Here is a 23,396-nt window from a genome sequence, read left to right as displayed (position 1 = left end):
CCCACAGATCCAAAGTAAATCTGGCCTCCAGGTCAAAGCTCAGTTACTTTTATCATTATTTGGGACTTAATTCTTTTACCGTCTCCCCTCTTTCTTTCCCTTTTGACATAGCCTTTAGTTTACTGCTGGGATGTTGCTGAGATGTACGAAAATGTTTTTCATAACCTCCTGAGTTTAAGGATTGGGATAGGCTTCCTAGTCTAGTTCATTTTGGTAGAAATTCTGAATAAAGACTGACAGATGGACTCCCTTAATGGAAATAGTTTTTTAAACTGTTAATTTTATAGTTAAAAAATAGTAAAAACAAAATAAGAGGATATATAAAATAGATAACTAATAAGGACCTACTGTATTGCACAGGGAACTCTTCTCAGTACTCTGTAATGACCTATATGGGAAAAGAATCTTAAAAAGAGTGGATATATGTATGTGTATAACTGGTACCCTTTGCTGGTACAGCAGAAACTAACACTGGTACACTGGTACAGCAGAAACTAACACAACATTGTAAATCAACTATACTCCAATAAAAATTTTTTAAAAAATAAGAGGAACCACTTGGAAAGATGATATAAGATTTTAAAATTGTAGCTATGGGTTTAGGAATTTTCTTTGTGATTAATAGGTCTAAACATGAAATACTTATCCTGAGAAGGCAGACATGACCTTCACGCCCTATCCATTTTGCATTGTTTTCCCTCTCCTACTTGTGCAAAACGTTTGTTTCTAATCTCTGGAAGTACTTTTGAGCACGAGGCCTTGGCTGTGAGCGGTTCTTCTGTTGCTTTCGTCATCAGTCCCTGTCACTCCCCTGTGAGGAGTCTTCTGGCAAGCACCACTCCTCCTTTTCTCTACTAGTGCCCAGTCAGTGTCTTGCCCGCTCTTACCATTAGCTCTTAGTCTCAGCCAGGTCCCTTTCACTAGCCCCTGCCCTGCTGTGGCCATACAGCAGTCTCAGGTGTCACTGCCATGATAGGAGACAAGGCCTCACAGAGTTAAGCACGTCTGCACATGCGAGTGCACGCTTTACTTAATGCAAGAGATAAGGAAACTTGGGACTCTCAAATCTCAGAGATGTGGAATTTCATGAGACTTTCTTCCATGCCTGAGATTATAATGTTTGCAAGTGGCCTGAAACACTACCAATTTTAAACCCTTCTTTTTAATATAATTGGGTGAATATGATCAGTAATTTACAATAATGAGTTAGCAGAAAATGGCTAAATCAGAAGATGATTCTTTGCATCTCCAGGCATAGGGGTTATGATTGGCCAAGTGTGTAGAAAGGGAGAAGTAAACATATATTGAATATTCTTATGATTTATAATGATTAAAAATTTGATTTAGCCATTTCTTATCCAGAGCATTTAAAATGACTTGTTAATGATTATCCTTTTCTCAGTCTTCTTGCTTATGAAGAACTGTAAGAGCTGGAGAGATTTCTCTGCATCTTTTACCATAAGCACCATAACATATGAGAGCGTAAAGAAGACTGGAAAAGTAATGGTTAATGGCATGCAGATCCCTGCCTTCCTTTCCTTCTGAGTTTTCCATCCATCTGCTTTCTTTACTTTTCTTTCCCATCTGCCATCTCCTTTGGGGCTTGAGTGAATACCTTAGGTGAAGAAATATAATTTCTTTCTCAATGTAGATGGAAACGGAAGTGTTTGCTCTTGGTAATGTAGCTTAAACTGGATGTGCCGCTTATACTGAAGTGCAGAAATAGAACTACTGAAGTTCTGCTACTTCCTTTTTTCAAGGCATGGCTTTAGTATTCTGACTGGGGGAAGGGGTAAATCAGAGGGCATAGCAAGTAATTTAGAAGAACCTTGGCAGTACTTTTATTAGAGAACCCAGATTAGTATTTAGATACTTGATGACATGGTTTTCAATATTGCTTTAAAGGCCCTCAGCTAGTGGTTGTGGACATCTAGTTTCTCATCAGGCACAATTATTTCATTTGACAAATTTTAACTTTCCTCTCTAAGACTTAGGATTCTTAAGTATGAAATAGTGAAATTATTAATTAGAATATTATTGCAAATTTCTATTTAATTTTAATTCTGCTGGGTTTTTTTTTTTGTTTTTTTAATTCCCAGAGAATTCTGGATATACTCTTTGGAGTAGTCTAGTTGCTAAACACTACTTGCTGTTCCATCAGTTTTCCCCTTTAGAGCACATATGTTTGCACCGAGTCTGATCTTTATGGTTTACATAAACCAGGTCTTGTGAACCATGTAGGGAAGTAGACAGGAGGCTTGTGGGTAGTAATCAGTTTCACTGGTTTTTGGCAAGGGACATCCTAAGAGCAAGTTGAAAGGCAGTAGTCACCTGGATCCTCCAAACAAGTTGCCTGTGGCTTGCAGTCAGCTGATCTGATTTTAAGTAGAAACAAAAAGAGCCCCCTAAGCTTCCATTTGAGGGCAAGTGGTAACCTGTGCCCCCATTATCTCATCTTAAAGTTTTCTAAATCTCATGACAGCATTTCTCTGCACTTCTGGTGTACCCAGTGCCTATCCTTCCTTTTTTTTTTTTTTCCTTTTGGTTGTTGAGAGTAGATCCTGCTTCTAGAATTTACTTCCCAAACAATTGCTTTCACTTGTTTAGACTTTCAGACTTATCATCTGGTTTATACTCAGTTCCCCACCCACCACCCTTTGACTTTACATTTATGGTCCTATGACTTTATCAAGAGGGGTTCCCACGTGGCATTTTTCGATAGTGGGGTTGACAGAAATAGAATCAAATTGAAATTTAGAGTGAAAATGATAGAGAAAAATTCTCCTGATTTTTTGTTTAGTTTTGCTTTTGAAAAGGAAGATTATTCTGGCTTACTTCTAGTCTTTGGTCAAACACGTAGTGCATGGATATTGAAGTTGGGGAGGTCAGTCAGTGGAGAAGTCAGTTGGCCTTCATTTTTTAGGGTAGCTTCTCCTTCCTGATGAGAGGAAAGGTGGTAAGCTGTATTATGAAGAGAGAGACTAGGAAATGTAGACCTACATCCGAGCAGGTCCTGCTCCTCCGTCATTTTATTGTATAAACTGTCATGGTGGAAATCATTTTAAATCTAAACAATCAAACTAGTCCACATGCTCTATATTGGCTTATTATCTCTTACTTTTTCTTCACTTCACTTGATTTAGATTGTTGGCTTAAGCTATGTTCTCAAGAATCCTTAAACTGTAAAGCGTACGTGAACTTTTTAATATTCCTAGATTCCTGGTCAGAAACTAGGACATTCAGATATGTTTTCACTTTTCCTTCCCTTTATTGATGCAATGGAGGCTCATGCCTGCCCAGCTATTGTGCTTCTTATCCTTTTGGACAAAGAAATACTCTTTAAATCCCATGGTTTGGAGCATTTTTTACAGTGGTCATGCTGAAAGTTCTCATGTTCTGAATTTTTAAGAGCATGGAAAACTTAGAAATCTGGAGATGGCCCTTCTATCTTTCTCCTGTTCAAGACGGTGACAACGCCTTGCTTTCTTCCTTAGAAAGAGAGTCTCCATCTTTTGCATTCTTACCCAGAGAAAATTCTAGCTTGTAGCTGCCTGTAAAGTTGGTGTTGAATGTTTCTGCAGAGTTGCCTTGTTTTTGCTCAAAAGGAAGAAACACTTCAGCTTCTATCCATATGCAAAGGTATTTCTTGGTACTTTCATGGCTCATGCAGGGAAACATAAGAGAAAAAATGGTTTCCACCAAGTAACAGATTTATACAGGTGTTACCATCATTTAATGTTTTTTCCTTTATTCCTTATTTCTAAAACCATTTCCCCAGATGCTTTACTGGGGTAATTCTGCTTCCTTTACCTCTTGTTTCTTTCCTTTGTTTTCTTCCCCTGTTCTTTTTGTCTTCTTTTTGTAGGTATGTCTTCTCTTTTGGTGTTTTTTTTTTTTTTTTTATCTTTATTTTCTGAACTTATCTCCTGGTTCCTCGTTCCCTGCATGCCACTAACTATTTTCATTAGATATTAATTGATTTGTGAATTCAGGCTGAATTGCATCATCAGCAGATGGCGGATCCAGACCTGTTGGAAGAATCCTCATCCCTCTTGGAGCCAAGTGAGATGGGAAGAGGCACGCCTTTAAGACTTGGGTATGTACCACTTCAGCCCTCTGTACTCAGTGGGGTCATGTTCATTTTTGCTTTTCAAAAGAGCGGTGTTGCTGGGCATTCACTTGCTTCCAGGATGCCCTCTCTTCTGAGCCCATTGCGAAGTGTTGCTAAGTTGCTTTGCATTCGGTTACTGAGTTGTTCTGTCAACCCTCTGCTGAGTCCAGGAATCAGACTTTGGCAGCCCTTTTTTTTTTTTTTTTGGCGGTACACGGGCCTCTCACTGTTGTGGCCTCTCCCGTCGCGGAGCACAGGCTCCGGACGCGCAGGCTCAGCGGCCATGGCTCACGAGCCTAGCCGCTCCGCGGCATGTGGGATCTTCCTGGACTGGGGCACGAACCCGCGTCCCCTGCATCGGCAGGCGGACTCTCAACCACTGTGCCACCAGGGAAGCCCCTGGCAGCCCTTTTGACATAACAATGCATATCCTCCTGTTTGGCGTCTTTGCCCCCTGCTCTCACTTTCCTCCCATACCGTGGCGTGGAATTGTTCCCAATCTGGCTCTTCTCCCCACAGCTTCGTGGCTGGTGTGATTAACCGGGAGCGCATCCCTACTTTTGAGCGCATGCTTTGGCGGGTGTGCCGGGGGAATGTGTTCCTGCGGCAGGCTGAAATCGAGAACCCCCTGGAGGATCCTGTGACTGTAAGACAAGGAAATTGCGTCTCATGGAGTAGGTCTTGTAAAGGGAGCTCAGAGCAGTAACTCAGCAGGTGCCACCTGAATCTGACCCTCCCATGGAGGAGCCCTTAGGTTTACTCTGCTTTGATCTATGAATTTGAAGGACTGCTCTTTTCCTCTTTACCTCCATCGCATGTGTACATACAATGTATATGTGACATATACATATATATGTTCAAGCTTTACCCGTGTAGGTATTACTTTGATTAGAAGTGTGTTTTTTCCAGTTATTTTAAACTTTAGCTTTATATGTTTTCTGTTACTTATCTGGGACCAAAAGAAAATTAACTTTCTATGAAAATTAACTTAAAGAAAGACATCTAGTTCCAAGTCTGGTAACATCCATATGTAAAAAGAGGAGAGATTTCCTAAACTGTGATCTTTATAAGCTGATGAAACTTTAATTGGTAAAGTTTTTTGTCTACTTGTTTGTTGGGAGTTTTAGGAACTTAGTTTAAAGATTTATATTGTACAAGATGGGATGATCTTCCCCACCCAATGCTTTGGAAAGTAGGAGTAGCTTAGCATCTTGGCATTTGACATAATGGGACAGAGTTCTTAGCATAAACCTACATTTAGAATGGTGAGTCCTAATTTCAGGGATGACAAGCAAAGAAGATTAAATGTTCTGCAAAAAATTTATTTCATTTTGGTATTAGTATTATTTGGAAACCTGGAGTTGGTTTTTATGTTCTCAAGTGTCTTTTGGGTTTCTTAAATTAGTATTCTTTTTTCTACCTAAGAAAAGAGGTTGAATTATAAGGCTTCTCAGAGTCGGTGGGTCATACAACTAGAAATGATCCTGGTAAATGGATCTTCTCCTCGGTACCGAGTAGGAGTGTGGTGACACTTAGGTTACAGTGAGTGTCTCCTTACACTGAGGAGCAGTGTTATAGTCTTACTGAAGGCTGTCCCTGGGTTGTAGAGACATTGTAGTCAGCAATCACACCTAGTGTGGAGCTGTTCTCAGGAATATTCAGCCAAGTTCCTGGGCAACAGAAACATTATTTTATCAACAAATCGAGTAAGGGAGGGTCTGGATATCTACAGCAGAGCAGCTGCACAAAGAATGTGCTCCAGTTTATTCCTAGAGAACTTAGGAATTTCAGACTCTTGAGCCTTACTTTCTTCACTCCTTCACTCTTTTTCCCTCTTTATCCTTCTATAATTTTGTTTGTTTTCCTGTAATAAAAGCTCTATAGGAATAGGAGAAAATACAGGCAACCAGAGACAATCCTGGTTGACACCCACTATAGCTTATTTTCCTGATCTTTCCTTCTAGCCTTTGCCTCATACTTCAGGTATAAACTTGGTATTTGGAATGGATTGCCTTCCTCCCTGCCCCCTAAGGTGTAAATGGGCATGAATCATGAGATTCTGCATCAGCATTCTTCCCAACTACTCAGTCCCTTGTAGTTATTCATTCCCCTTTATCTGGAGTTTCTAAGCATGGGACTAGGCAGGAATGGCTTCCTTCTCTTTCCTCTTCTCTGTACTTATGTCATTTAGGCAATATAAGATTCGTTCAGTTTAAAGTTGAATTGGTAAGTAGGGCTAAATTGTTCTAAGAAGAGAATCATCTTTGCATCCGTGTCAATCTCCTGGTTGAGTTGAAAAACAAGTACAGAAAGATTTTTGTGAATCAGAGATTACAGGGCAAATGTTCTTGTAGTGGAGCTTAAGAAATGGATTGAGGGTAATGGTTAAAACACACAGTTGCCATACCCTTAAAAGATTCCAGTTGTTTCTCTGTCACCAAGAAAGTAAGTTTACTTAAGAAGTTTTCTTCTGGATTATAAGTCTGAATTCTTGGTTTTTGGTTTGGGGCCTAGGGAGACTACGTGCACAAGTCTGTGTTCATCATTTTCTTCCAAGGCGATCAGCTGAAAAACAGAGTCAAGAAAATCTGTGAAGGGTAAGAGGAAGGTGCCTCCCCCTAGGGTGCCTTCAAGCCACCTAACTATTATTAAGCCTAGAGAACAGAGAAACACAAAGCCTGTTCGTCCACCTTGACACGGTGAATATATCTTTTAATAATGTTAAGGTTATTTTAAACAATGAGAAATGGCCTAAGTTTATTTTTTTAGACTGTCAAAATCACAATTTCCTTTTCTTAGAAAAAGTAGTTAGGACTCATGATTTATAAATTCTACATTGTTCTGGGACAGTGGGTCTTCATACCTAGCAGTGTACCATAGGCACTGTGCACTTAAACTCTTCTGAAATTCTGCCCGTGAGATCTTTTTTCCATGCCATTTTTCTCCAGCAATGTATAATGTAATTTGTATCACCATTTCTTTTTCTTTCTTTTTTTAATCTAAAGGAATTTAATAGCTACACAGAATGTTAAAACAGTTCAAATGTTGCTGCTCTATCTGTAGGCTCCTTCTCATAAATAATTATTATTAATTAGTGCATCAGTCTGAACGAATCCTGTTTGGGTCCTTCTAGTAAGTTAACATTACTTTCTGAGATTACTTAAATTGGCTACGTTAAGGAATTTCAGTGTTTCTCAGGCTGTTTCTGCACATTCCAGGTTCCGGGCCTCAATCTATCCCTGTCCTGAGACGCCACAGGAGAGGAAGGAGATGGCTTCTGGGGTTAATACCAGGATTGACGATCTCCAAATGGTACACAGAGGCCTGGAGGGAATTTGTTTTTGTGAAATACTACAGTAGAACACCATTCTTCTTCCTTGAAACACGAACAGTTAGTTTATTAGGCACCTGCAGCAGCCCAGGATACATTTCTTTGTTTTTTTGCTATTTTTAATTCATTCCTTGAAACTTTTCCCCAGCTCCCATGGGGAGTGACTTAAAAATGGCATGAATCATCTTCACATAAGACAGGGATGCTACGCATCTGAAATCGTTATTGCCTAGAGTATTCAGTCCCCCTCCTCATGAGTCTGAGATATTTTTATAGTAAAGTGTGCTTAGTTAGGAAAAAAAATCAAATAACATAGAAGTACACATCAAGTCAATTCTGCCTCACACGCCCTGTCTCCAGAGCAGCCACTCTTAACAGCTTGGTGTGGATCCTTCTGGTCACCTTGAATCGGAACCACAGAGTCTAGCCAGTGAGTCCTGGTGTAACTCTTGTGCCCAAGAAGACATTTCCCAAATCGCAGTGTGTGTGGTTTGCACACACCATGGTTGTCACGGGGCTCTCAGGAGGGAGTCATGACTTATGCACACATGGAAGGAAAAGGGTGCCCAGTGGGAGCTTTGTTCCCTATTGAAAGGATGTGATGATTGCCCCCTTGAAACGTTAATAAACGTACTTAATCCCAAAGGCAGTTCTTTCCAGCAGTGGCAAATTGTCAGAGATGCGTTGTAACTCCCATTTCAGCATCGTTTCTCATCTTTCCCTCCAACCCCCTCTGTACGTGACACGCCGACTTGACCTGTTGCCAGCTCCTTTCAGATACACTTACCTGTTTAAGCAAAGGAAGAGTTTTTTTAGAACTGCTGGTGGGTGATAAGCCATGCTAGTACATTCTGGGTTCTAGGACTGTTCTACCCCCTCCTTATGAGGTAGGCTTGTGGTAGATTTTGAAGAGCATGTGCAATAGTCGTTATAAATGACTAGAATCTGATTTTTAAAACACCAAACTGAAGTAAAATTTTAAAAGGGATTGAATACCAAGGGGTGAGATGTGTGGGCGTGGGCTGGTGGGGAAAGAGAAAAGCAAATAGAACATTGCTTGCACGTTTATTTAGCATCTTTCCAGAAGTTTAAATAGTGATTGTGAAATTGTCAACAACCACGAAAGAAAGTAGCTTTGTTCCTTTATTCTCAAGTGATACAAGAGTTTCCCTAGCATGCCATGGCTTTTTTTTTAAAAAAAAAAACCTCTCATGGAAATTACTTTCTACTGCCCAAGACAGTTTCTCAGGGAGCAGTGACGACTTTTTTCCCAAACTGACTTGAAAAGCTAGCTATGATGGAGACTTGAGCTACAATGATTAATGTATAGTTTTTTCCTCTTCAAACAAATGTGATTTAAGGTAGATTCTCATGCACAAGTGTGAATGGTGGGGTGCTTGCCCAATTTTGGCTTAGCCCCTCTTCTGCTATAGAAATCTTAACTATTTGGTGATAAACAAGGTAGTAGAATGTAAAGTGTTCCTGGCCCTTCCTCCCACTCTATTCTTGGCAATGTGATTCCTCCGAGGGAACTCTGTACTGGTTTCCAAAGGATCAGCCTTCTTGGGGGGAAAGGAAGCCTGACAGCGGAATCAAGCCTTATCTGCTCCATGCTGCCCGTGGTATGTGGCGGTGTAAATCTGCTCTAAAGGCCGTGTGTCTCGTCCTCCTGGCAGGCAGCCTCTCTTGGCAGAGGCAGATGCTGGTGTTCAGCGGCGCCTCTGTCCCCCGGTCCCTGAGGCTGGCTGATGTTCAGGGTGCGCTGCAGCTTGCTGTTCTTAAGTAGGGATTTGACAACTCGGTCAGCTCCTGGGCCTGTGATGCTGACTTCTTTGACTCTGAGTTACAGGCTCCACATGGAAAGTCACTGCTCTTTAGTGAGCCAGATAAAAGCCAGTGACCTACATTGTTCTGCTGTGGATTTTGTGGTCAGATTAAATTTAGAGAGAAAAGCTAAAAACCACTTCCTCAGGTTTCTCTTCAGCTTGAAACTAAATGAATATGAATGTTAGTCATTGGAACTCTAATTTCTTATAATTTGGCCAAAAAAAGAGAGAAAATTCTAGCCAGAGGAAGCAAAAGCCCAGATCCCCACCTGCCCTTCTCAGAAAGCTGTGCCTCTTTGCCTTCATATCCTGAATTCTAAGACTGGTGTTAGAAGGATCCCTGTCTGCTCCTTTCTCTCCCAAAAGGTTCTGAATCAAACGGAGGATCACCGCCAGAGGGTTCTGCAGGCAGCTGCTAAGAACATCCGTGTCTGGTTCATCAAAGTGCGGAAGATGAAGGCCATTTACCACACTTTGAACCTGTGCAATATAGACGTGACCCAGAAGTGCCTGATTGCGGAGGTCTGGTGCCCTGTCACTGACCTTGACTCCATCCAGTTTGCGCTCAGAAGGGGCACGGTGAGTCCCCCACAGCTAGCAGTGCAGCCTACAGCTAGGAAGAGAGGATCCCATCCATAGTAACATGAACCAATTACATTTTTATGGCATTTTTAGTCTCAGAGTTCTTTAATATACTCATCTTGTATCCTGACAATACATTTCGTATATGCTTATTTTTCAAATGTAGAAATTGCAGTTGAAAAGAAGATTAAATGATTTGGTCATATACCCATGATCCTTCAGGGTAGCTCAAAATCAGAACATCAATTTCCTGATCCCCTCTCTCTGTCCGTTAGACTAGTTCCATAATATAACCCTCGCAGTTCCATTTAGTAGTTAATTAGAGCTACTGCCCTATCCAAAGCACTGATCTAGGAGCCAGGAGGTACAGAGATGTAAAAAATAGGCCTTCAGGTATCTATGACTTACTTGAAGAGGCTGATGTGCATACAACACAGTCTGTGCTAAGAGTAGTTTATGTGTGTGGAGGGAAGGAAGGCACTAGCTTTTCCAACTAGGATGATCAGAAAAAGCTTCAAGAAGGTGGCATTTACTCAGGGCTTTGAAGAATTGGTAAGATGTCGACTGGCAACAATGAGAAGAAAACAGTGTGGACAAAGGCAGGAAATACAGTGTGACCATGTGTGGTTGGGCCAGAACAGGAATGGTAATGGGTGAGCTGAAGAGCAGGAGGCAAACCTAGGTCAGGGAGACTGGAACCTAATTGTCAAGGGTTGTTTTTTTCTGTTTTGTTTTTTTAATTCATTTATTTATTTATTCATTTATTTTTTGGCTCTGTCGAGTCTTCGTTGCTGCGTGCGGGCTTTTCTCTAGTTGCGGCGAGCGGAGGCTACTCTTTGTTGCAGTGCACGGGCTTCTCATTGCAGTGGCTTCTCTTATTGCAGAGCATGGGCTCTAGGCACGTGGGCTTCAGTACTTGTGGCACACGGGCTCAGTAGTTGTGGCTCGCGGGCTCTAGAGCGCAGGCTCAGTAGTTGTGGCACACAGGCTTAGTTGCTCTGCGGCATGTGGGATCTTCCCGGACCAGGGCTCAAACCTGTGTCCTCTGCATTGGCAGGCGGATTCTTAACCACTGTGCAACCAGGGAAGTCCCATGAAGGGTTTTTAATGCCAGCTTAGTGGGTTTAAATTTTATCCCAGAGGGAGTGGAGAGACATTGGAAGTTATTTAGCAGTGAAAGGACATGATCAAAACGGTTTTAAAAGAGTAATCCAGGGACTTCCCTGGCGGTACAGTGGTTAGGACTCTGTGCTTCCACAGCAGGGGGCCCGGGTTTGCTTCCTGGTCAGGAAACTAAGATCCCATATCCCACATGCCTCGAGGCGTGGCCAAATAAATAAATAAATAGATTAAAATGAGTAATCCATTGATAGCATCTGGGTTGGATTGGGGAGTAGAGAGAGTCTACAAGTAGGGGTTCAGTTAGGAGGTAATTGTAAACACAGAGCAGTAAGTGATAATGACCCCTGCAGTAAAAAGCAAATAATGATGAATTTGTGAGACACTCTGAAGGAGGTATCAATTGGTGTATTTGGTATTTTGCAATGTGCAGGAGAAGTACAAGGAGAAAAAATTAAAAATGTTTCTGAGGCATCAAAGCTGGGTGGCTGGTAGAATAATAGTTTCATTGATGGAAGTAAAAGTTCAGCAAGAGAAACTTATTGATCTGAGAAAGATGATAAGTTCAGTTTCAGTCACATTGAGGGGTTGGACAGAAATCCACATGGGAATCTCAAGCAGAAAATGGGATAGGCTCTCAAAAGAAAGGGCAACATGAAAGAGACGGGTTGCATGAGGTTGGAAGGGTGTGAGACCTCCAAGAGAGAAAATAAGGAGCTAATAGTAGAACGTTGGGGGCCCTGCAGTGTTACAGGCAGGGGAGGAAGAGCCAGCAAAGAGACAGGAAAGGCATGGTTGGTAAGCAGAAGAGGTAGCTCTCCAGCGTCAGGGGCTTGCATATAAGAGAAAAGACCTTTGGATCCGGTGATGAGCCAGCCACTCTGGCCAAGTGTGCTCTGCTAGACTACAAGGATTAGGGAGTTAAGAGTAGGTGGCGAAGGAAGAAAGTCAGAGAATAACTTTGCTTCCTCCATAAAAGGAGAAGAGAACAATGCACCTGTAGACAGGCAGATAAGGATGTCTCCAGAGGAGGTACCACATTTTCTTTGGTTACATATTTTAGAATTATTTTTTTTTCATGGTGAGGATAGTTTTCCTAAGACTTCATTTAAATCTTTCATTGTAAATTTTATAGCTAGTTCCAGTTTCCCCAAAGACCGGAAAGCTTGAGATATAATTTACATAAAAGAAAATACACATATTTTATGTGTACTGTTCGATGAGTTTTGATAAATATATATGCCTGTGTAACCACCATCACAATTAGGAGGGTGACCTGATTCTGAAATATGTGCTTTATGTTTCCCAGGAGCACAGTGGCTCCACCGTGCCCTCCATCCTGAACAGGATGCAGACAAACCAGACTCCCCCAACCTATAACAAAACCAACAAGTTCACATGTGGCTTTCAGAACATAGTGGATGCTTATGGAATTGGAACTTACCGAGAGATAAATCCAGGTAAAAAAGCTTGAATCTTTTCCCTCTTAGAGGTTTTATTCTTTGTTATTTCTTTCAGTGCCTCACTCTGAATGCAATTGAACACAATTGGCTTAAAACTAAAGATGTTGTCAAGGCCTCAGCTGTTGTGTATCTCCTGTGAGGAGGTGCCTGTGTGGATGCAGGGAGTGAGGTTTATCGCTGGGTGGCACCCCTTTGGGAGGTGCTCTTATAGGAGTTTTATAGGAATGAGCTCCATGGATTGGATTCCTCTCTGCCCTCGCGGCTGTACAGCACCTGGCTTTCTCTTGCACACCATTTGCTGGGACTGCTTTAAGCAAAAAGTTTTCTCCAAGGTAATTGATATTTTAAAATAGCTTCCCTGTTCCAGGTTAGACAGAGAAAGTATAGCAATTGTTGACCATTTTAGGCACAAGGCAGATTTCTCCTCTGTTCAGAGAGTTAATGATTAAATCCGGAGTCTGAGAGTTCATTTTCAGTGGGAGCCTTCTGCAGGACCTGCTTTGCTCCAGGTTCTGGGCTTTCTCCCACTCACCCAGTGGCTTTTTTCAGCTGGTTACTATACAAGGGAGGAAAGCTGGCCTGCCCCAGGAGCAGTGTCCCAGGGGTGAGAGAAAGGAATCAAAGAACAAACCACACTGGTGCACACTAGAGACAAAACTTTGATTTCTCGTGAGGTTCTTTGTTGAAAATGCGGGCAGTAGCTGGGATGCCACCAGAGCTGCTTTGTGAGGCTGTGCAGATCCTGCCGTGAAAGTTACCCCTGCGAGTCCCTCTGACCAACAGCTTGGGAATAAGTCACCTTATACTGATCTTAGATGATGGAGAGGGATGTGATATGCTCGGAATTGCTGCGGTTTTCTGTACTTGGTCTTTTTCCTTCTTTGGTTTCTTTATAGCTCCATATACCATCATCACTTTCCCTTTCCTATTTGCTGTGATGTTTGGGGACTTTGGCCACGGCATTTTGATGACCCTTTTTGCTGTATGGATGGTGTTAAGGGAGAGCCGGATCCTCTCCCAGAAGAATGAGAATGAGGTAATGTTTTGTTTGTTTTTGATAGAAACTCAGAAACATAAGATAATTTTATTATTTTCTTGACATATTTCTAATATTTTTCTCATATAATCTTTGGCTGCTTACTATCATTGTCTCTTCATAGGGCAACACATTTATAATAATTTTGTACAGACAGAAGGATAATTCAGTCTTTCCTCTAGCATGATTGATGGAAGTGTATTTATTATATTTTTATTTTTTTATTTATTGAGATATAGTTGATTTGCAGTATTATATTAGTTTAAGGTGTACAAATAGTGATTCAAAAACTTTATAGATTATACTCCACTTATAATTATTATAAAATATTGGCTCTATTCCCTGTGCTGTACAATATATCCTTGTAGCTTATTTATTTTATACATAATAGTTTATACCTCTTAATCCCCTACCTCTATCGTGTCCCTCCCCCGTTACCTCTCCCCACTGGTGACCACTAGTTAATTCAAGAACGAGGTAATGTTTAAATTACATCTGTGTCAGTCTGAAACTTTATAATTTCTCAAGCATTCATTATGAAAATTATCTGGAAATCTTTGATCCATGAATTTATAGAGAAGTTATAGAGACTATTTAGAGAATAGAGAAGTTATTTTCATTTTAACACTAAAGAGGTCACATGCTGTGAAAGTAAATTTCTTGTTAGCGTTGTATTTTGGTCTTTACTTCAAGCTCTCTGACTCAGAATGGGGTAAGAGTGGTGTGAGAGGAAGCGTCTAGTACATTATAAATAACACTGTCACGACATTAGCTGCATCTAATGAGTACATTTCATTGATCTCTTTCTCCTGGCTCCCAGATGTTTAGCACTGTGTTCAGCGGACGGTACATTATTCTGCTGATGGGTGTGTTCTCCATCTACACGGGCCTCATCTACAATGATTGCTTTTCCAAGTCTCTTAATATCTTCGGGTCATCCTGGAGTGTGCGGCCAATGTTTACTTTATACAATTGGACGTAAGTTGCAAAGAAGCTGAAAGTCAAAGCTTACTCCTTTCGTGTTCAGCTCTGGTTTTCCAGACAAGTGGTAAACTAACAATTCTTTAGGAAGCAGTTGACACTGTCTCTATTCCAAAAGAATGTAGTGTCTCCTCTTATTTATGCTGCAGCCTGGGAAGTGCTTTGTGATTTGTTCAGCATTGTTAAGGAACATTGATTCTTTTTGTAAGTTAAAAGCGGGTTCCCCAATTTCTCTATCTGGTCTTGTATGTGTGTTTAATTTTTCTTTTTGTTATTTCGGATCCCTTCTCACTCTCTGATGCTAATCCCTCCTCTTCTATTGAAGAGACAAAATAGCTATAGTATCAATGGTTTCTTTGGGGATCAGTTTTTGGACCCCAGTAATTTCCCTCTCTTGAATAAAAAATAAATGCAGCTTTTCTCCTAACATGGTAGGGAAGAGACGGTTCGGGGAAACCCTGTCCTCCAGCTGAACCCAGCTGTCCATGGAGTTTTCGGTGGACCATATCCTTTTGGCATCGATCCAGTAAGAGCACTTCTTTTCTATATGTCTGACACCAAATGTTTTAACTGAAACCCACAAGTGAGAGAATGAAAATGAAGATAAATAGTTATTGGGTTTTAGTTAACATATTTTTAGAAAATTCAGTGTATCTGTCCAGAGCACTTTAAAGCTGCAAGAGATCCAGATGCCTTGGGGAGCCAAGGAATTTTTCCTGTACTCCTTATTTTAGAGGTGGCTAATAATACTGACTCTGGGAAGATTGATTTTCAAGACTCCTTCCCAGTTTATTTTTGTTTAACTTAGTTTGGTTTTTATTTTTAGCAGATGTTTTAACAAAGAAAAATAGCTCTTTTCTATGGATTTTAGATTTCCATTCTTATCTTTACATACTTAGACAAAAACTTATCCCAGAATTTTATTTTTTTTCAAATACTTAGGCAAGTAAAGTGTGATCAAGTCTTTTGTGTTATGTGCTTAAACAGGGGAGGCGGGGGCAGGGGAGCGTGTGGAATTTAAGCCTAAACGTTAGATTGTAAGGATTACAAAATTCCAGAGGAAAAGCGATCATTATGGACCAGAAAAATTAAGTTTCTTGTAAAAAATGGGAATTAATCTGGCCTTTGAAAAATATTTCAGATTGTTATAGGTGAAGAGAAGTGTGTGCAAAAGCATAGACGTAGGGAGATAACAAAGTTAATTATTTTAATTGTTATAGAAATTAATGGTACTGAAATGCTTACTATAGCTCAGAGACTGTACTGAGCCCTCAGCATGTCTGATTTATGCCCAAACAATTCTATCAGGTAGGTACTGCTATCTGTATTATACAGATAAGGAAACTAAGGCTTGGAGATATTTAATAAGATTTCATATGTGCATTTAACAGATGTTTACTGAATCCCTATTGTCTGCAAGGCATAGTGCCTGGAAACACGTTATTCTAACACACAGCTCCTGCCCTCAAGTAACTTGGAATCTAATAATAATATTATCTCACATTTAGGTAGTGTTCTGTAGTTACAACAGAGTTTTTTTTTTTCAGACATCTCATTTGGTGCTTACAGGGTAGATACTGAGTTTAAAGTGCCTGTGGGACACCCGGGTATAAAAGTCCATCAGGCAGTTGGAGTTGCAAGACTGGGGCTGCAGAGAGAACCAGCCACAAGTTGTCAGGTTAGAGGTCACCGAGGATGAGCTCTTCATGAGGAGGCCAGTTCAGAAAAAAAGATGCTGGGCTAGATGGTGGAAGATCTGGCTTATCAGGGTACAGAGTTTGCACTTTATCGTAGAGATGACAGTAGGGGTTCTGGGAGGTTTTAGCACAGGGAATGACTGCCTCGGAGTCACGATTTAGGAAACATAATCTGATGGCCAAGTGGAGGCAGAACTGTCAGGAAAATTTTACAGGCATCCAAGCCTTAGGTGACAAAGCATAAGGCAGTTAATGTTTAAAAATAGATGGAAGGACGGCACCACTGGGTTTCAGTCAGCAAAATACAGATTGTGGGAGCATCTACAAGATAAATGTCCCAATTTCTTCAACAAATCTTTTGTAATGAATAAAAAAGGAGAGCTGGAGGGAGAACCTATAGAGACTTAAAAGCTTTATCAAGCAATCATTGTTATAGACCTTGTCTGGACCCCACTTTGAATAAATGAATTATTTTAAAAAGTATGGATACAATTGGGGAAATTTGAATACTAATGATTCCAGGGTATTACAGAAACACTGTTAATGCTTTGGGGTATGATAACAGTATTGTGGTCATGTTTTAAAAATGAGTTCTTACCTTTTAGAGATCCATACTGAAATATTTACAAGTAAAATGACATAGTATCTGGACTTTGCCTCAAAATAATGTGGAGGTGGGGAGTGGGTTGGGGATATGATGAACACGATTGACAAGGAGTCAGTAAATAATTGTTGAAGCTGGGCCATAGGCACATGGGAGTTTGTTATGTTATTCTCTCTGCTTATGTATATGTTTAGCATTTTCCGTAATTAAAAAAAAAACAACTATTTTTTAGAATAGGTGAATATTTGAGAACTCTTTGTAATGCCTTTTTGTTTTCTTGGGTTGTGACAGATTTGGAACATTGCTACCAATAAACTGACCTTCCTCAACTCCTTTAAGATGAAGATGTCTGTTATCCTTGGTATCATCCACATGATGTTTGGAGTCAGCCTGAGCCTTTTCAACCATACGTGAGTCACTCTGTTTCATCATAAGAATGCACTTAGTTCAGACAGTGCTTTTGCCTGAAGAAATCATAACACCTCTAAGGAGGGATTAATAACTCAGAACACTGTTCTGTGTTAAAGAAATGCTTTTATAAAAATCTCATTTGTTTGAATGAAGCTTGCTTAATATTAGTCCCTTAACAATGTACAGTCATACTCAAGATCTTTTAAAAAGCCTTGTGTAATTTTCATCAAAATGAGAGTTATGTTCTTTTCCCTTGATGTGTAACTCACATAAACTTATGAGCTGTGGTCTCAGAATGTACTAGATTTTCCTATCTCTTCCTCATGAGAGATTGGTAGGGGTGGTATTGGAGCTGTTCACGGTCCAAAAGTTTGGTAGTCATAGTTAATCCTGCTTGTTTCTGTTGCCTCCAGTTCTTCTGGCTTTTGCTTCTTCAAATGATATACATAGAGTTGAGGGAGCATTAGGTAGAAAATCTAGTATACTTGGTATAGGGGTGACCCTGGGTCTGTTCACCTTTAACATTTTTTTCTCTCTTACTTTTTAGCTATTTCAAGAAGCCACTGAATATCTACTTTGGATTTATTCCGGAAATAATCTTCATGACCTCTTTGTTTGGCTACTTGGTTATCCTTATTTTTTACAAGTGGACAGCCTATGATGCTCACACATCTGAGAAAGCACCAAGTCTTCTGATCCATTTCATAAACATGTTCCTCTTTTCCTATGGGGACTCTGGTAATTCGATGCTGTATTCTGGACAGGTGCGTCAACCCAGAGGTAGACTGTCTTAGGTGGTTTTCCTAGGTCAGGAAGCCAGATGTTTCTGTGACCCTGAAAAAGCCTTAGGGACTTCCCTGGTGGTCCAGTGGTTAAGACTTTGCCTTCCAGCGCAGGGGGGTTGTGGGTTCGATGCCTGGTCGGGGAGCTAAGATCTCACATGCCTCACGGCCAAAAAACCAAAACATAAAACAGAAGCAATATTGTAACAAATTCAATAAAGACTTTAAAAATTGTCCACATCAAAAAAAAAAAAAAAGCCTTAAAAAAAATCCCCATCAGCCCACACATCCAAATCTAAATTCAGCCCATCCTCCTCCTTTGGGAGGGTGAACTGTAACTTCTGTATGCAGAAAGGGTAGAATTTATAACTCTCATCCTATGGGACAGTCCTGGGCTTTGCCACAACATCTGCTAATTATTTTGAGGTTATTTATTCATAAATCGGCAGGAAAGTACTATTTTAGAGGGAATTTGTGCCCGAGTTGGAAACTGCACATTTGATTAATGTGATGTGCCTTGTCCTTCTTACTTTGCAGAAAGGAATTCAGTGTTTCCTGGTAGTGCTTGCGCTGCTGTGTGTCCCTTGGATGCTGCTGTTTAAACCACTGGTCCTTCGCCATCAATATTTGAGGAGGAAGCATTTGGTGGGTGTATTTCTGTGGCTGAAAGTTTACTAGACTTTTTTTTAAGATCAAGGCAATTCCTCATTGGATATAATGAGTTGTGCATAACCTGTATTCTCTTAAAATGCATTTGTGTTGTATCCCAGCATGAACACTAGACCTGCTGAAATGAAAAAAACCAAAACCAAGCATGTAATTGCTGCTCAGACATCCAGATTCAGCTTTGAGTAGCCCAGGTAGTGAGAACAAGTCATAAGTTTTTACCTCCTGTTCACGCTTTGCTCATGTTGTGCTCAGCAAAATCCAGGTCTGGGCCTGTCTCGATGCAGCATCAGCCAAAGCAAGGCTGCAAGAGCTGCAGACAGGTGAACCCACTCATGTGGTTTGCCTGGGCAACCACAGGGCTGACACTGATATATTTTCTTTTAAAATGAGACCGTGATACTTTCACCAACCAAAACATCCGGGGCGGGGAAAGATGTGGTTTAAAGCACATTGACTTTTTTTATTTTTAGAAAACAGCATACATACTTGTGTTTACTTAATGTATGTATGTGTGCACCTGAATTACACACACTCACACACACACATACACACACACACACTTAAGATGCCAGACGTCCATTTCTGGCTATGCGATAATGCTTACTTATTATATTGCCTGGTAAAGACCAAAAGATCGTGTTGCATGACTCATGCAGCTGTTAGATTGTTACTCCTGTTGGAGAGCAGCTGAGTTACAAGACCTGCCTTCTCCCTTTTCTGACCATCTTCATCCTTCCATGTGCCCTCATTCGTCTCCCCTTTCACTCCCTCCCTCCTTTGTTTCCTTCTCCCTTCCTCTTTTCTTCCATTCACTACCAGGAAGGGGCAACCTGTGGAGGCCCCAGTCTACCCAACCCCAAGCCAACAGGGACTAGAGGCAGCAGTGGCTGCAACAGTGAGTGAATTAAAACCAACAAACCATCACGTTTTGTTTAAAGAGGTGGCAAACAGTGCAGCAGAATTCTTTTTAATTATATCAAGAGCATGGGACATGTGTGCTCTTGGGAAGTATGTCCTTGTTACTCATTGAGAGGATGACAGAAAAGATTTCCACCTCTTAGGAATAGATTCTGATATCATCTTTACCATTGGTCCACTAAGTTTCCATTCAGTATGTAAGTACAGTCCTGTCTATGGAAGCAGGGCGGTTGTTGTACCCTCTCCAAGCCCCATCATCTTAATCCAAGAGGGCAGCTCTTAGACTCATCCACTTTCATGTCTGTATTTTGTGACCATGTATTGGATGGGTTTTTTTAGCATGGAGTGAGAACATCTCTGTGATTCTTGAATTGATTTCCCTGCACTTTAAAGTTCTGCTTCAGAGTGATGCTTGGACATTTGGTCCATTTTAGCTATAACTTACTCTCTTTCCAGGGGAAGATTATACATGTCTACTTTTTTGTGAGAGACTCAGAAGCCCTCATGTCCTCAGCTGTTCATTGAGACCTCCACCCTGCCATGTGTCTCGTGTGTACTCTGCATCTGGTGTAATAACCAAAGTCATCTTCTGTTTTGATCTTTCCTTCTTTCAGTACTAACTCGTGATTCGGTAACAGCACTTTGAATGTTAAGCATTTCAATATTTGTCCTTAAAACATCTCTTGACCAAAATCTTATAATGCACTAATATCAAGTTAGCCCAATCTATTCTAGGTAATGAATCTATAATATTTTTTAAATCTCACCAGTAGTGATTACTCATATACTGTTGTGTTCTAGTAGCATCATACTCCTTTAGATAAAGGAAATATTTAGATGATGACTGTTTCCTTCATTAGGTGTTCCTGATCATTTTAACTCAGAAAATTGCTATAATTATCCTTCTAGGACTAGTCTAAAAAGGCTGATATTTTGGATCAGAAGATACTTAAATGTTGCTGCTTAAAATTATTTTCAAATGGGGACTTACTCTCTTCTTTCTAATGAGAGAAAAAAAAAACCCTTAAAGCACACACTGTCCACATATTGGCGTTCTTTCCATGTGCTCTTCTTTCTGCTAGTCTTAGTTTATTTAAGATGTGCTTCTGCTGCATCAGTCTTGATACTTTTAAGTCTGGCATCCTCTTTTATGATAATATCCAAGTTAAAAGTCCCTGGTCTGGAAACCTGCACATTCAGAGGGACTTCTTAGCGCACTGGTTCTTTAGCGGCCAAACATCTGTTTCTGGAGGGCAGCCCGAAGGCATCCGGATGATCATTCTACCACGGGGGTCCTAGATTCCTGACCCCAAGGGCTGAGGACATGAACACTGATCTGTTTTTGTTCTGTTCTCTGTCCTCTTGGTTGTCTGTAAGCAGTGTATCACAATTTAATATTTTCTTTTCTTCTTTCTGCTGCTGTGTGTCTCATCCCCCTTCCTGTAACTCACATCCCCTCTGTTCTGAAGCGACACTTATTCGTGTCTGGCTGGGAGGTTTAACCTGTCTGCCCCTCACTTCATCTGCTGATTGGGGGAAGCTTCAGAAATGGCTTTCTGCTTTAGGCCTTAAAGCCTAAAGCCTGCCTCCTCGACCCTGGGATCCATCCCAAGATACTCTGGAGTCCTCTCCTGTCACCAGTGTGGTGCAGAAAGTGCTGCAGAAAGTGCACCTGTGTTGCACCTTTAGTCCACCTTTTGTGGGTTGTCAGGTGTAATATTTGCATGACCTGGAGGTGCCAGGCGCTTCAGTGGCTCCCAGATCTGCCTACACAGCAGAATCACCTGGTGAACTTTAAATTTGTTTCTTAGGGCATTAAGACAGAACAGACAAGTGGAGGAGAACATAAAGATTGCCTGTAATGCCATTGTCCAGACAACCCCCTACTGACATTAAAAACTAAAATCAAAGCAATAGGTGCACTTGTTAGAGATGCAAATAGTACTGACTGTGAAAGCCTCCGCATCCCCAGCCCTTCTCCCCCACCTTCTCCTCCAGGGTATTGTTAACAGGTGGGGAAGTTTGCCTTAGAATTTTTTTCTGCAGATATCAGCATATATCTATCATCTATTGATAGAAATATGTATATGTGTATGTACATATATATTTAAAACACAAATTAGCAGTTGTGTTTTAAATTGTAGCACTCTGCTGCCCCTTGATTAGGTCTTTTAAAATTTAGTGTCCTTAGAGATTGTTTCGTAGTGATACTCTTATAGTTGCCTAGCATTCCATAGAACATTCTGTTGGATGTGCTTAAATCATGTAATCATTCTCTTGTTGATGGCTCTGTTGGTTGTTCCCAGTTCTTTGCTATTCCAAATAACACAGGGAACGTCCTTGTCCTTGTATCTTGATAAAACTTCCCAGGCACAGATGTTCCCAGCAGTGGACTTGCTGTCTCAAAAGGTGCAGGCATTTTTTTGTGTGTGCCTTTTCTTCTTTTTTTTTTCACTTGTCATCATTTAATGAATCTCCCACCATGTGGCTTCAAGCTACCAGGACACAAGCCCCACCCACACCCTTAATCTTCTCCTCAGCTCTTCTGCTGAAGAATTTGGCCTTCAGGATGACAGCCTGCTTTGGGAGCTTTCCCTCCCCCAGAACTTTGTAGTAACCCGATCGCACCACATCAGTGATAGAAGCAGCTCCAGTCTTGCCGTTGGCGGCATTTACCCGTGTCTGCTCACTGACCAAGGTCCACAATTTATCAAGGTTGATGCTTGGGCAGAAGCTCTGGTCCCTTTTTAAGTGGTAATGCCTCATACCAACTTTCCCAAAGTATCCTGGGTGATATTTGTCGAAGTTGATCCTGTGGTGATGCATGCCACCAGCATTACCGCGGCCTCCCGGGTGCTTCCGGTGTTTGCCGATGCGGCCGTGGCTGTGGCTCACGTGGCCCCTAAGTTTCCGGGTCTTCCTTATTCTGGATGGCATGTCGGCGGCCGAGACCAAAGAGCTGTGCATGCCTTTTCCATTTTGATAGACACTCGAAATGATCATACAGTTTGTACTTGGGGAAATATTTTTTTAAATACAGATTTTCTAGGCCCCATCCCAGACCTACTAAATTTACAATTTCTGGGGGTGGTATCTGAGAATCTCTGCTTAATGAAATGCAACTTTCAAGGTGATTCTGATGCAACTGGTTCTCTGACCACTGCTAGAAGAAGAGAGAGAATCTGCCCAAACCCTGAGGGTTGATGGTCGTATGTTGTGGTCATAGATGCACGCCAGAGGTGAAGCTGCGAGGAGGGACCTTGGGGCAGTTGACCGAAGCTGCGTGCACATTCTTTGTGCTGCTGCTCAGAGGCCATTTTGCAGGAGAGCAGTCTTTGAACTCTTGCCTTGTTTGACTCCCTGACAGAAACCACATGAAGTGGGTCTTGGAGCTGTTTCTTCAGCTCCTTTTCACTCTATGGCAGGTTAGCACTAAGTGGTATCTGTCAGACTTAACCCCAGTTCTGCCTGGTTTTCGTACCCAAAAAGTCCTTTTGCCTCAGCAAACCCAAACTTCTCCAAGTCAGGTTGACTTAGAAATCCTGGTCCTAGGGACCCTGCTGAAAACTGCCTGGGGAGTGAGAGGCAGCAAGCAGCCAGTCGGCCTCCGCCCACCTGCCTGTGGGAGAGCTGTGTTGACACTCCAGAATCCTCCATTGAAGGATAGGGTCAGGGTTGTTTTGGTTTTGTTTTGTTTTGTTTTAAGTCAGTATTCTCTAGCTACACGCTAACGTACATTAAGGTTTTTTTTCTTCTGTGACCTGGGAAGTCCTTTGTTCCTGGGCAGACCCAGTGCGTTTCAGGGAGAGGTTGCTGGAGCTCTCGGGCTCCTGTTGAAATCTTAACAGATTCGGTTGCAGTCACCA

At 41.3% G+C, this 23,396-nt stretch overlaps 2 protein-coding genes across 12 annotated transcripts in view; one reads left to right on the top strand and one right to left on the bottom strand.

Annotated features, from left to right (window-relative positions):
- The window catches only part of ATP6V0A1 (ATPase H+ transporting V0 subunit a1), an 81,156-nt gene that overhangs the window by 44,137 nt on the left and 13,623 nt on the right, over positions 1-23,396 (top strand). For 7 of the 11 annotated variants that reach the window (XR_007473677.1, XM_033410738.2, XM_033410741.2 and 4 more), the window contains 12 exons: positions 3,993-4,096; positions 4,631-4,757; positions 6,626-6,708; positions 7,330-7,423; positions 9,635-9,847; positions 12,279-12,429; positions 13,329-13,468; positions 14,289-14,446; positions 14,885-14,975; positions 17,042-17,160; positions 17,709-17,925; positions 18,481-18,588. Coding sequence is in view for 9 of the 11 variants with exons in the window: in XM_033410738.2 (XP_033266629.1) it covers positions 3,993-4,096; positions 4,631-4,757; positions 6,626-6,708; positions 7,330-7,423; positions 9,635-9,847; positions 12,279-12,429; positions 13,329-13,468; positions 14,289-14,446; positions 14,885-14,975; positions 17,042-17,160; positions 17,709-17,925; positions 18,481-18,588 (1,605 nt within the window). In the remaining 2 variants the exon portion in view is untranslated. Of the gene's footprint in view, positions 1-3,992; positions 4,097-4,630; positions 4,758-6,625; positions 6,709-7,329; positions 7,424-9,634; positions 9,848-12,278; positions 12,430-13,328; positions 13,469-14,288; positions 14,447-14,884; positions 14,976-17,041; positions 17,161-17,708; positions 17,926-18,480; positions 18,589-20,664; positions 20,903-23,396 lie in introns of all 11 variants that reach the window. The other 4 variants (XM_033410742.2, XM_004282821.4, XM_033410739.2 and 1 more) reach the window with 2 other exon arrangements.
- On the bottom strand, positions 21,965-22,497 carry LOC101282941 (60S ribosomal protein L27a-like). Its single transcript, XM_033410745.2, has one exon. The coding sequence runs from the start codon at positions 22,495-22,497 to the stop codon at positions 22,021-22,023; it is 477 nt and encodes a 158-aa protein (XP_033266636.2). The 3' UTR covers positions 21,965-22,020.

This window comes from Orcinus orca, chromosome 19, assembly GCF_937001465.1.
Source record: "Orcinus orca chromosome 19, mOrcOrc1.1, whole genome shotgun sequence".
Lineage (NCBI taxonomy): Eukaryota > Metazoa > Chordata > Mammalia > Artiodactyla > Delphinidae > Orcinus > Orcinus orca.
This window is presented reverse-complemented; position numbering and strand designations above follow the sequence as displayed.